The sequence below is a fragment of the Arabidopsis thaliana genome, chromosome 2, assembly GCF_000001735.4.
Source record: "Arabidopsis thaliana chromosome 2, partial sequence".
In the NCBI taxonomy this organism is placed as follows: domain Eukaryota; kingdom Viridiplantae; phylum Streptophyta; class Magnoliopsida; order Brassicales; family Brassicaceae; genus Arabidopsis; species Arabidopsis thaliana.
The window spans coordinates 16751522-16764586 of record NC_003071.7 but is presented as its reverse complement, the minus strand read 5'-3'; the positions used below and the strand labels follow the sequence as shown (position 1 = coordinate 16764586).

Here is a 13065-nt window from a genome sequence, read left to right as displayed (position 1 = left end):
ATCAATCTGTGCGTCAGCATGTTTCTCGAATAACGATCATGCAAAAAAAAACTAAAAGGTAGTAAATTTTTTTAAGCATACCTTCGATAACTTAAAAGGACCTAAACTTCGGACTTAATAGCTCAAAACGTATTTTGGTGCACTTACAAACTATTGTCACTACCTCAACCCATCTGATTATATATCATATATTTCAGGAGTTTCGTAATAATATATAATCGCTCATGTACTACAAAACTTTATAGCATTTACATGATTCACATAAGGAAAACGTCACCTTTGTGAACCCACATATATAGTGACATAGATGTGAATGGGCTAGGTGTCAATGTTTCACTTGCTTGAGCCATTGCCCTATAAAATTTCGACAACTACTTATCGTCTATACGATTATATGTGCCAGACATTTTGGTACTGAATACTGTTTTTTTCGTAAGGGAACATCAGCAAAATAATTTATAGAATAATCTAAAAAGTTTTACCTTTTCCCAGCAAAAATATTGGCGCGAATGAGAATCTTTCCTTTGAAGATCTCTCACTGATTGGAATAATTTTTTTGGTACCTTTTTGTGTTCAGTGAACACTGAATAGTCAAGTCACCCACATAATTCACATTTATTAAATAATTCCATTCAAAATTTCTTATGTATCTCATATTAAGACAGTCATTAACACCTATCAGACTATCACTCATTAGTCATTTGTTTATTGGGGGTTGAATTTCTGTATATATATGAAAAAGTTTTTGAATGTAAAAGTTCCGATTATTCTATTTCAACAAAACTTATGGATCCTTATATATAATTTTTAGTTACTCAAAGCTTAAACTTAATTCACCCAAGTATTATTTCGAATACACTAGTTGCACTCAAAACAGTAATCGACATAGTGTGTCTAGAAGGTGAACGATACTTTAATTTTCTTAATTAGCAGACACTTAGTTAAATATTGTTTTCCAGTTAGTCTAAGGTTAAGTAGTTTAGCAAAATATTTTCAAATCTGTTCTCAAATAAATTACTGTGTTAATAAAAACTAATTAATGGAATAGCCTGAAAATAGATGGTTAAGTAGTGTGAATTTGAGGTATAATCATAATTAAATTTTATACTTGGCCAATCCATTCATAATTGATGCAATGTTACCATAGAGTATACATTGTTATCTAAAAGTAAAAAATAATTCTTTTTTCACAATCATAGAAATTCACATGTAGGACATCTTTTTACATATCAATCAATACGTGAGAGATATTTTTTCAATAAAAGAGGAGGTTTCTTCTTTAGGGAACCAATATCCTTGTTGACGTCTTCCGAGCATAGACCAAAAAGAATATGACATTGATTATATAAAAAAAAAGCTTATTTAATCAATTAAATAAAAATCGTATTGGTGAAGAATAAAGCTGAATTTTCTCAAATCGAAATAATAAGTAGAAATTTGAACATTCTAAGCTTTTTTGAATAAAACTCCTAAATTAACCTATTGTACTTCACTGTTTACACCATATACATGGTTTCCAACGAATGTCTCGCATACTTAGAAAAGAAATATCGATAGATTTGATCAAATTGGTCTATTATTGAATGATTGGTTGGAGTGAGTCGTCGGAGTTCCTTGAACTCTTCCTAGAATTTAAATTCGATGCACCAACATCGAGAGAATAATAACAAGGTGGGTTTTCTAGCACATAATGTTTATGAAAGGAACACAAGTTTCTCTTTTATTAGCACTTATTGGTTAATTAATATTACATTAACATATATATTTGTATAAACACTAATAAAGTGCTTGTGAGCCCAAACAGAAACACAACTATCCCCGTAGTGTATATAACAACAACAGTTAGAGTTTTTTTTTGGATCATTTCAAGAGTTAGAGTTGACTATCATCAGTCCGCTTATGCCGTCGAATCTGATTTGGAGTCCAAATGTTTAGGTCCAAACGCTTTTCGTTGAGATCCATCCATGTTGAACCAACGATGGAAGGCTAGCATGGCTGATCGAATAAAAAATGATGAATGGTGAAAATTTGATGAATATGAAAGTTAAGTGGACAAAATAAAATAAAGAAAAAGAGTATGAACAGATGGACCCATTTTGCCAATGGAGTTTAATTCAACAATTCCTTTTGTATTCCATCTTCAAATAAGTCGTTTTTCACTGGGTGTCGCATTGGTGACCTTTAATGTTTTATCCATCTTTTCTTATTACATCAAACATTAAAGGGCCGGGTATGCCACATTTTTCTTGTAAATGTGCATTTATCAGATCAGACTTTGATATATATATATATATCTATGGAAGCCGTATAAAAATTTACTACAGTATATAACAAAAAAGAAACACTTTAACCATGAAATATATAAATATATTTTTTTGATCAAAACCATGACATATATATATCCTAGTAGTTTGTGATAGGTTCGTCATGTTACCGTCTGAATTTAAAATCGAATAAATACATGTTTTTCAAAAAAAAAAAACATATATATACACGCACATGATAAACTATGTAAAGTTACTTTGCAATTACAATGCTTTTTGAGTTTTTTTGTCAAAATTATAGTACTAGTGGTGAGTATCTTTGTTTTCTTGGAATTCCAGATGAGTTAATAAAGCCCCCATGCAAATGGTTGATAATCAAACCCTGAATTGAGAACCAGGAATACTATCACAATTAATCAGTCGACAAAATAATTGCAACACCTATAAGAAGACAAAACAAAAAGATTTTTTTTTTGTTTAAATGACGGAAAAAGAACGATAGAGAGGGGAAATAATAACATTTTGAAAAGTTGAGATTTGAAGGGTCGGTCAATCCATTAGGGGAGGTGGGAGGCAATGTGAGCTAATATTAGATTATAGAAATGATGAAGTTGCCATTATATATGTGAGTTGTATTTTTGATGAGATTATAGAATTTAAAGAAACTATTAGTATTTGTGTGGGTCATTAGTGTCCTATTTACGGAACTAATCACTCAAAAATGTTTTCGAAAAATTATGACAAATATCAAAGGGCAAGATATGTTTGTCCCTTGTCTAAAGTATAATTAACGACGGGACTTCCCTCAGCTTCTTTTTGCTTTTTCAATATTTTGATAGAAAGTTATATCTAAAGAAATAAATATTACAAGTATGGCGGCTAGACATTACTGTTACCATAAAGAAATAAAAAGTTGAAGCAAAACAACAAAATAAAAGGTTATTCTACATTTCATAGGTTGGTCGAAAAAAGGTGTAAAAGCATTCTAAAACATGACGAAATATTATTGTCTTAATACTCATATATCAAATGAATGGTAAGAAAAGGAATAGTAGCTAGGTTGAAAAAAACAAAACATTAATGGAGCTATATACATGATAATCACAGAAACACTAACTTTCTTTTGAATACATCAATTTAGACATAAATGCAGTAGAAACGAACACTTTGTCTCTAAATAGTTTTATGTGCCAACCGAATGAAACAATTAATGATCGATCATACATAGTTGAAATCGTGGTAAAAATACTCGAATGATATTATTTGAAACTTGAAAGAATCATAGAGACATAACTAGTTACCGATAAAGTAGAGAGGTATACTACTCAATTGGGTGGTAGAGGATGGGTAATGGCATATTGTTCTTGATTTGGTTAAGTTTGATAAAAGAGAGAGACGGAGACAAGACACCAATAATAAAGGCCAAACCGCACCACAGGAAGAATCAAGACTGTTAATATACAATCACGGGGACCCTTTAATCACGAGCCCTAAAGAACAAATCACGAGCTCCACTTAGCATCTTTTACTTTTCCCATATCTGGTACACTTATGTTCTCTCTCCTTTTTCTTCTTTGCCTTTTCATATTTGGTAAACTGTGACCCTAAGATATGTAACACTATACACATAATGGGAACATTTGCAAAAATTCAACGTCGGTTTGATTATGTAGGCATAAATATTCGCATTTTAACTGTACACATCGTTACCATCTTAATTAATACATATCATGTCCATTTGGATTGGTAATAGTGGAATGACAATATCGTTGAATCAAACAAAAACTATGAAATAAAAATGAAGATTTTGAATAGAAATTGATAATAACATAAAGATGTGCACTGAAATTAAATGAACTTACTTTTAACCTTATATACTGATAATTGTGACATATGATTCTACAAAAAATGACGCGAATAGCCACAAAATACCATTTCAGTATTTCACTATCGTATAGTGGATGTTTATATATAAGCGTACGTATATATAGTCACATGGAATCATTATAGGCCTCTCTCTTTTTTTTTGTCAACTTGGCTAGTATTGAGTAACCATGATTTGGATGCATTCTGTAATAAATAAATAAATGAAAAATTCACAGCGCTGATTTTGAAAAATCAGAGCTTACTAGGATCAGTTTCGAGAGGCGTTTGGGGGATCTTTATTTCACTTTTAGAAAAGCAAAACCTTTGACAAAAATAAACGTATCATATCGTGGATATTGGGTTTATTTTCTGCATGACACGTTAAATAGTTTGTTCCATGAGTGGGAGTCCCGTAGTGACTTGACAAAGACTACTTCGCTTAAAGATTTGTATGATGATGACAAAATAAAACGGATTTAGCAAGAAAATGAGGCAAATGACTGTATTTAGTGGTCTTATTCCCGTTTTTTTCTTTTCTCTAACAGTTCATTTTTGTCAGACTTACACACATTACATGTATGTACTTTTCTTTTCGATATAAATTAGTAGACTAGTGGTTTTGACTGAGGTAACAAATTTAATTCTAGATACACTATATTGGTTACTGTGGAATTCACATGAAAGTAAATCTGTATATCATATTTACCCAACAGGCCAACCTTGTTATTATACTTCTCCATCGGTTCTATCAATAATCTACAAACAAGAGAAATAAGGCCCCTAACCATGGGCTTATCTCATAAACCTTTTATCAATTAATATAAGCCCATTAGTGTCATATTATGGACAATGTAGTCGTCACCTTGTCGGGCTTGTCAAATTAAAGTTTAAACCTTTTTTTTTTTTTTTTTGGTGCAAAGATCAAATTAAAGTTTAAACAATAATATAAATCAATAGCAAAATACTTTTCAACAAGTTGTATTGACAATTTCATATGTTCGCCTATTCAAATAACGTGTGTCTAAAGAGAAGCTGGTCAAAATCCTTGTAAAGTTTGATCAAAATGTCGATTGTTTAAAACTATAAGTAACAACATCTCGTTTGAATTTTGATACATATGTTTTATAACATTTTACAAAATAGTTAATTTCCATAAAATGCTATACATGCATGACGATTAATGATGCAATTGATTGCCTAGCCTAGTTAAGTGAGTTAGAAACTTATGTTGTGCCAGGAGTTGGAGAATCTATGATGAATAGATTACTTTGTAAATAGCAAAAACCCTAAATTCTTTGGCGAAAATGTGGTCACGTGGAAAAGCTGATAGAGGTCACAGTAATGGCTTTGCTGAGAAAACAATATAATTGTAGTCGGTGGGGTTCAGATCACTTATAGCAAAAAATACTTAATAATGATGATTATTCACTATAGAGCTACTAGTAAAACCATGATTAGTCACCCACCACATGGACGTTGTACCAAATCCTTTGTTTTTAATGCTTCCATTTTATTATTATCACTATCCCTACAAAACTTAAATTTTCGGAGATTTGCTCTAGACTTATGTAGTTAAAGTCTTCTGAACAGTGAGCATAATTTGTATCATTTGGAACCAGTTTTTAAACGTAAACTTTCTATAAGAAACAAGTAGCACCTATAAATAGAGAAACTGAAATTTATTATTGGGCTCACAAAACTTAAAATAAATTATTATTGGTATCTTCTTCATATTTATGGAGATATCTGAACTATATCTATATCGTCGACTTAAAGCAAATAATTATGATTTAACACAATCTATAATAATTGTGGCTACTCGGTTTGGTGCGAGTGTGAGCACTTATGAAATAATCATAAAACTTAAGAGTTAAGAGATAGATTAATTAGTCCAAAACGAATGGCTATCGTTACAAAATTGCCTGCATATATGATAGAGTTTCACGAGCTGTTTTTTTATTCCTCTCTTATTTTTCAAGGAGTAACATTATATATTTACGTTTTTATTAATTCCCCTATCCCAAACCATTAGGTATTTAAGGTTTATTGTAGTCTCACTCTCAGGCCGATCAAATGGGACTTATTCAATTATGATTCCACTTTAACTAAAAAAAAAATCGCGTAACAAAACATTATTCTAACGTTCCACGGATTTTCAGTTTGCCTTTCAGCTGTCAACTTTTATTTTATTTTTGTCTTTATCCTGCTTTACTTGAATTCGTCTCTACAACTACAACGTTCAATTTCTGTAGTAATAATAGGCTTAAAAAGGCATTGGACATTACTTTTAAAAAAACAAATTAAAGAGTAAAAGCAAAAGAGTGAAAAAATACAATTTCCTGTAGAATTGCTGGAAATATAAAAAATAGAGATTAACTATAAAGTTATGATATTATTTCTTCATTTCCTAAAATTTAAATTTTATTTTTAAGTATCTTACCTCATGTAAAACTAAAATTAACTACAACTTCTTGTAACGTTGAAAATTCTTTAGATTAGGTAAGTGATGATGATGATGATGTTGGTGTACATTGATAGATTCGCTTTCTTATAACTTAAATAAACAAATTATACCACAGTGGAAGATTTAGAGATTTTAAAGTAGAATAATCACAATTCATCTGAAAGATTCTTCCTTTTTCATTACTTTATTAAACTTTTGAATTCGATTTATCCCAAGACATGACAAAAAAAAATGTTAAAAACTTCCGTCGGTTCATTTACACATTATAAAATAAAGTAAAAAAAACGCCCAAAACAGTGATATCATTTACACATGTTAAATCCTTATTAGTACACGTGTCAAGAAGTGAAAAAGGAAAAACCCAACGAACGTTGAAACCTATCAATCCCGTAACCTGAAGAAACCTTCAGAGAGAAAATTTCCCCAAAAAAACCGGTAAGACAAGACATCGCACCATGTCCGTATCCGTTATAGTTAACTTTGGTCCTACAGAGCCAACACAGAGTAGAACAAGTAGACTCAGATGAAGAAGAAGAAGAAAGAAAGATCACAGATTTAGATTCAATCATCAGAGCATGCGTGACTTTAACAAGCTTATCATCAATACCAAACAATGGGTTTTAGTTTCTTGACTCGATTCTCAATCACGTGATTCAAAGTTTGAAACTTTCCTCTTCTCTTATCTCTCTCCGTGCTTTGTTCTGAAACTCTCTCGTGACAGTGGTGGTTGGTCAATGGCGGTTGATGTTAAATCTGTTCTTGAGTTTCTTCGACGGAATGGTTTAACGGAGGCGGAATCTGCTCTTAGAGACGATATCAACGAGAAAAACAAACTCGCTTCTTTCGATTTCGAGAAGTTTCTGTTCCCGATTCCTACGCCGATCAAAATCACAGCGAGTTCTCGTCCTTCTGATTCCGGTGGTGATGGTTCGAACTCGAAGTCTTCTTCTTCCGACGACGAGTTTGTTAGCTTGGATTCTTCCACTTCTGGCTTCTGTTCTTCTTCCGGTAAGTTTTTTCGATCTTATGAAATTTCTGGTTGTTGATCTTATTTCAAGAAATTGAAGCTCAAGATTGTTTGATTGATTGGGAAGATTTTGCATAAATGTAGGATTTGTGAATCCTTACGGAGATAGTTCATCATCTTCTGATGGACAGTCTCAATTTGGGACAGCTAGGACATATCCAGAGTGGAGCGAGTTTTACTTGCACAATGAGACTGAAGATGAAGATGAGTTTATGTCTCCTGCATTTAGAGAATCTGATTGCTTCATTTTACCTGAAAATGCAGAGGATAAGTTTATCACAGATAACCAATTCGAGAATTCGCTTGGTGTCTATGATAGATCATCATCTCAAGGGTCTCTAACCGAAGCGAGTCTCGATTACTTAGATAAGCCCTTTCTTCTTGACATTGGTCTTGAGGATAAAACTGATGAGCTTGATCTCAAGACTGGTGATCAGTTGAATGTAACAGATGAAGAGGTTGATGTTGTTCATGAGGTTGAAGATGAATATGAAGTGTTTAATCTTAGAATCATTCACTGGAAAAACAGGTATGATCATTATTTGCATTAGTTAGTCTTTAAATATGTGATCTCAAATAGTTGTATATATTTGACAGGACGGGATTCGAAGAGAACAAGGATCTACCAATTGTGATAAACACTGTGATTGGAGGAAGATATTACATTACGGAATACATTGGTTCTGCTGCATTTAGCAAGGTGGTTCAGGCACAGGATCTACACAACGGGGTTGATGTTTGCCTCAAGATTATTAAGAACGATAAAGATTTCTTTGATCAGAGTTTAGATGAGATCAAGCTATTGAAACATGTCAATAAGCATGATCCTGCTGATGAACATCATATCTTGCGCCTCTATGATTACTTCTACCACCAAGTAAGAGATCTTGAAAGATATACATATCTGTTGCTCTTAATTAAGTTACTAATTCTTGTGTATATGTATAACAGGAACATTTGTTTATCGTCTGTGAACTTCTCCGAGCAAACTTGTATGAGTTTCAGAAATTCAACCAAGAATCAGGAGGAGAACCATACTTTAACTTAAGCAGACTTCAGGTTATAACACGTCAGTGTTTGGATGCTCTTGTGTTCCTTCATGGACTAGGAATCATACATTGTGATCTCAAACCTGAGAATATACTGATAAAGAGTTACAAAAGATGCGCGGTAAAAATCATCGATCTTGGAAGTAGTTGTTTCCGCTCTGATAACTTGTGCTTGTATGTACAATCTCGTTCCTATAGAGCTCCTGAAGTGATTCTCGGGCTTCCATATGACGAAAAGATCGATTTGTGGTCTCTTGGGTGTATTTTAGCAGAACTCTGCTCTGGTGAGGTACTGTCTAGTTTCCATCAAAAGTCTTGTCTATATGTTATATCCTACATACTGAAGAAACAAGTAACACAATGTATCAATGTGTGCATCAGGTTCTGTTTCCAAACGAAGCAGTAGCGATGATATTGGCTAGGATTGTTGCAGTTTTAGGTCCTATAGAAACAGAGATGCTAGAGAAAGGTCAGGAGACACATAAATACTTCACCAAAGAGTATGATCTCTACCACTTAAACGAGGTAATTTTTCTTAATATAACCAAAAAGACTTGAGTGTTATTGCTTGAATGTGACGCATTATTTTTTATTTAGGAGAGCAATGAGATTGAATACATAATCACAGAAGAATCAAGCTTGGAAGAACAATTACAAGTTAGTGATGAATTGTTCTTAGATTTTGTAAGGACTCTACTTGATATCAATCCTTTGAGACGTCCAACAGCTCTAGAGGCACTTAACCACCCTTGGCTCTCTTCTTCTTCATCTTACAATTGATTTTGCTTCTTCTTTTGTTGGTTGTTTGGTTTTGTCTTATTCTTTGTTTCTCCAGTTTTTTTCCCTCTTGGAATCTTGCTTGTGATTTTTGTATTGTTTAATCGCTGTAATTGTGAGATTAATATGTGTATAGAACGGTTTTTACATTGATTTCACATTGTAAGTAAAAAGCTTGTGTGGTGCAATATAATAACCTTGATACATACATAGTTTCTCAGTTACCAGTTGTTCTAAATCAAATTAAACGTTGGACCTATGACCATATAATGTGCATTCTCTGACCAGTGACGACCATATATGATCCATCATTTTGGTCCCTTATCAAATATCAATTATCTATGTTTAAGATCATTGTAGACCGAATAGCGAAGCAAATCCTAATTAATATCCTGGTAGTTCCATTAGTTACTACAAATTATATCCTCCACATGCATAGTTATGAAAGAAGAAAAACTGTTTATTTTCCTTGATATAGTTTAGTTTTTCCATTTTTCAAACGGTTGGATAGTTTAGTTTTTCCATTTTATTTTTTTCATCAATAGTTTAGTTTTTCCATGTATATCTCAATTATGAATTAATTTAATATATGTAACAGCTTTGCAAATTGCAAGCATGGATAATCATCTTACAATAGATTTTACATATTGAAAAAAAATATAGACTCTATAAATTACATTTTCTTCAATATGGTTAGGTAAATTCACTTTCTGGAGATATCAGAGCAAAGATCATTTTGATCTTTCAAGCTACATTATACAATACCTCAAAAGCTTTTTGAAATGGTGCAAATTCTTTCTCAGAGACACACATTTCTGTTAAGCCAAATCATTCGAAGATGAAACGCATAAGAAGCCGTACTGATTTCATTTTCTCACCCTTTTTGTCATACAAAGGCACAGATCGAATCCCTGGTCTTAACTCTGCAACAGGCAAGCATGTTTGTCCACCAAAATCATCCTTCTCCGACATATCATACTCTCTTACTTCGATCCTAAGCAATGCAAGCTCTGGAACGGTTAATGGGAAGCTGAATTCCTCATCCCAAATTGGATACCAATTGTCTTCGATTATTTTTGTCTTCTTTTTCGCGTTATCCGCTGGTACACCCACTATGAACATCTACAAAGCTCACAAGTCCGCATTCTAATAAGGTTTTTGAGGAATTTAAAGAGCCACAATTTGTAAAATTGATATTACCTTAGTGTAGAAATCAGGAGGAGAATATGCATCAAAGTGAGTATGACTGAAGTCCATACGCCATCCATCTCCCATATACACTTTCACCTATTGTAATAACCGCGACAAAAAGATAAGGCTAATGACATTTGAAATGTTAAAATATCCTATAAGTATATATATGGAAATTGTTGTTGGCTTGCCTTTAACGTTTCTTTAACAGGGAGTTTCTTCCTAGGGTCAAAGACTTCATCGTGAAACCCTTTCTTCATCAAGAAGTTAGGTTTTTTGACATATCCACAACCTCCATTGGCTCTAAACATACCGTGCATCAACCACAGAGATTTCCCATATCCCTATAATCACCAAATGTTTCATTTCTTATACAGAGATCACTTTATACATCACAAAAGGTAGCTTAAGAGTCAAGGTATCCATAGACCTTATAAAACTTAGCTTGTTACCTGCATGTTGAAAGCAATCATTTGCGCTCCGTGAGTCCAACCGATAAGAGGTTTGTAGTTTGAGGAGTTAAATCTTGTCCCTTTAGGGTATATCCGAAGCAAATTCCGCTGCGTAAACCTAAAAAAACATTGAGATTAATCAAGTTGCAAACCCTGGCCTATAAAGAGTTAGGATGGTATATAAATTAGTACTACCTTACAACATCCTGACTATTAGATGAACAAGTCCTGTCAAGTTCCTGCTCGCTTAAACTCAAACGTCTCACTTTATCAACCACAACTTTCATCTCTTCTTTCACCGTTCCCTTTGGTTTCCCAGCATGAATCGTGATCAACCGTTTGTATGCAGGTTTCTGATCTTCACTAGCCTCTTCATCCTCTTGATCACTATCACTCTAACTCAAAACTCAAAACTAAATTACAAAACAACAAACAATGTATATTGAACCTTTTTCATGAATTAAGTTCCTTTTTCTTACCTTGCTTTCAAAATCTTGGTCAAACAACATACTTTCTAGGGTCTGAATCTCCTCTGTTCTAGGTGTTTCATCCTCTGAAGATGGAGATACATTATTATCCTTTTGTTTAACAATCGGGTTCCTCGATTCGAGATATTCTTTAGGCGGTTTGGTGGAGATGATTATCCGATGAAGCAGTGAAGCAGGAGAAGGAAATTCCAGTAAGCTATCTGATTCAGGGTAATACAACATCTGCCCAAATATCTGTGTAGCCATCTAAAGAAAGAAAAAAAAAACTCAAACAACATCAAAATCAAACTTATTGATAACCACAAGATATAGATATATAAAATGTTATACCTCAGCAACTTTGGCTTGAAGATCAGGTGTAAGATGATCCTCTAAAGTGATGATAACCGGATAAGGCGAACTAGAAAACGCGTAATCTCTTATCGATTTCAAGCATTTCATCAGCGGTACAGGCGTTGTAAGCGTTCTGAAGAATCAAGAAAACCGCGGTTTCTTGAAAATGTTTTTGACTGAAGAGAAATAACAAGAACAAGTTTCCTATATATATTACCTTCCGTGAAGGACATTGATATCTGTCCCAGTAGAGTTAGGCCAAAGATCGAGCTCGATGACTCGAACGCCTCGTTGCAAGGCTTTGATCACAGGGACTTCGCTACAATCGCTGCTTAGTTGATTCCCCGTAAGATACGAATTGTGTCCTGTGTATATAAAGTAATGTGACAATGGAGCTGTCATATCTTGATGCACCTGTTTAAAAAAAACACATTTTAATAAACCAAAGTTTCGATATTTCGATAATTTAGAATCAACATGTGATTGTTTTACGTGAGGGGTAATGGGAGGATTGAGATCGTCGTAAAATAAGAAATTGAAGAAATCGTCGAGGTCAAGTCCGTGGCGCGTGAAGCGCGTGACGTGGTGTCTCCGTCGTATAACCTCATCGATCAACCGTTGAGCCTCCGCGACGGTTGTTGACTCACCGTGATCATCGAGGAAAGAACAAAGCTGCTCTGCACCCATTACACCGGTTGATCCGTCACCATCACTTGAATCTCCATCGGTTCCTCCACCACCGCCACCGACGGCGAATTGACAAAAAGCGTCACGGACGTCGTCGGTGGGTGTGACTTCGTTGATCTTGAATTTACGGTTATAAAATTTGAACATTCTGTAATTGTAACTACCGCTATCGTTATTATACGACTCTGTTTTCTTCTCCTTCCCCATTGTTAATAACTTTTAGGGTTTGATTCTTCGAATCCAGAAAAATGTTTTTGGTCGAAGAACTGAGAGATTTGGGGATTGAGAAGATTTTGGAGGAGAAAGAGGAGAGTTTCCTAAAAACAGATGAGGAGGCTTTGAAGCGGGATCGTTTGTCTTTTCTGATTCTTTTTTGAATTTTTATTCCTACCTTTTCGTTTTTTTTTTCTTTTTCTAAAATCAAAATCGATTTTTGAATCATTTACTGATCATTTTTTTGTGAAGAA

General features: G+C 33.7%; 2 protein-coding genes across 2 annotated transcripts; one reads left to right on the top strand and one right to left on the bottom strand.

Moving 5' to 3' along the window:
* Positions 1 to 6987: 6987 nt before the first annotated feature.
* On the top strand, positions 6988 to 9696 carry AT2G40120 (Protein kinase superfamily protein). Its single transcript, NM_129570.4, has 6 exons — positions 6988 to 7602; positions 7706 to 8150; positions 8219 to 8498; positions 8573 to 8959; positions 9052 to 9195; positions 9268 to 9696. The coding sequence occupies exons 1-6, from the start codon at positions 7329 to 7331 to the stop codon at positions 9448 to 9450; spliced, it is 1713 nt and encodes a 570-aa protein (NP_181541.1). The 5' UTR covers positions 6988 to 7328; the 3' UTR covers positions 9451 to 9696.
* A 291-nt stretch (positions 9697 to 9987) lies between these two features.
* On the bottom strand, positions 9988 to 13026 carry AT2G40116 (Phosphoinositide-specific phospholipase C family protein). Its single transcript, NM_179996.3, has 9 exons — positions 12404 to 13026; positions 12129 to 12325; positions 11909 to 12044; positions 11570 to 11824; positions 11286 to 11485; positions 11091 to 11208; positions 10830 to 10982; positions 10648 to 10734; positions 9988 to 10569 (listed from the first exon to the last, which is right to left on the bottom strand). The coding sequence occupies exons 1-9, from the start codon at positions 12803 to 12805 to the stop codon at positions 10276 to 10278; spliced, it is 1842 nt and encodes a 613-aa protein (NP_850327.2). The 5' UTR covers positions 12806 to 13026; the 3' UTR covers positions 9988 to 10275.
* Between the last annotated feature and the right edge of the window lie 39 nt (positions 13027 to 13065).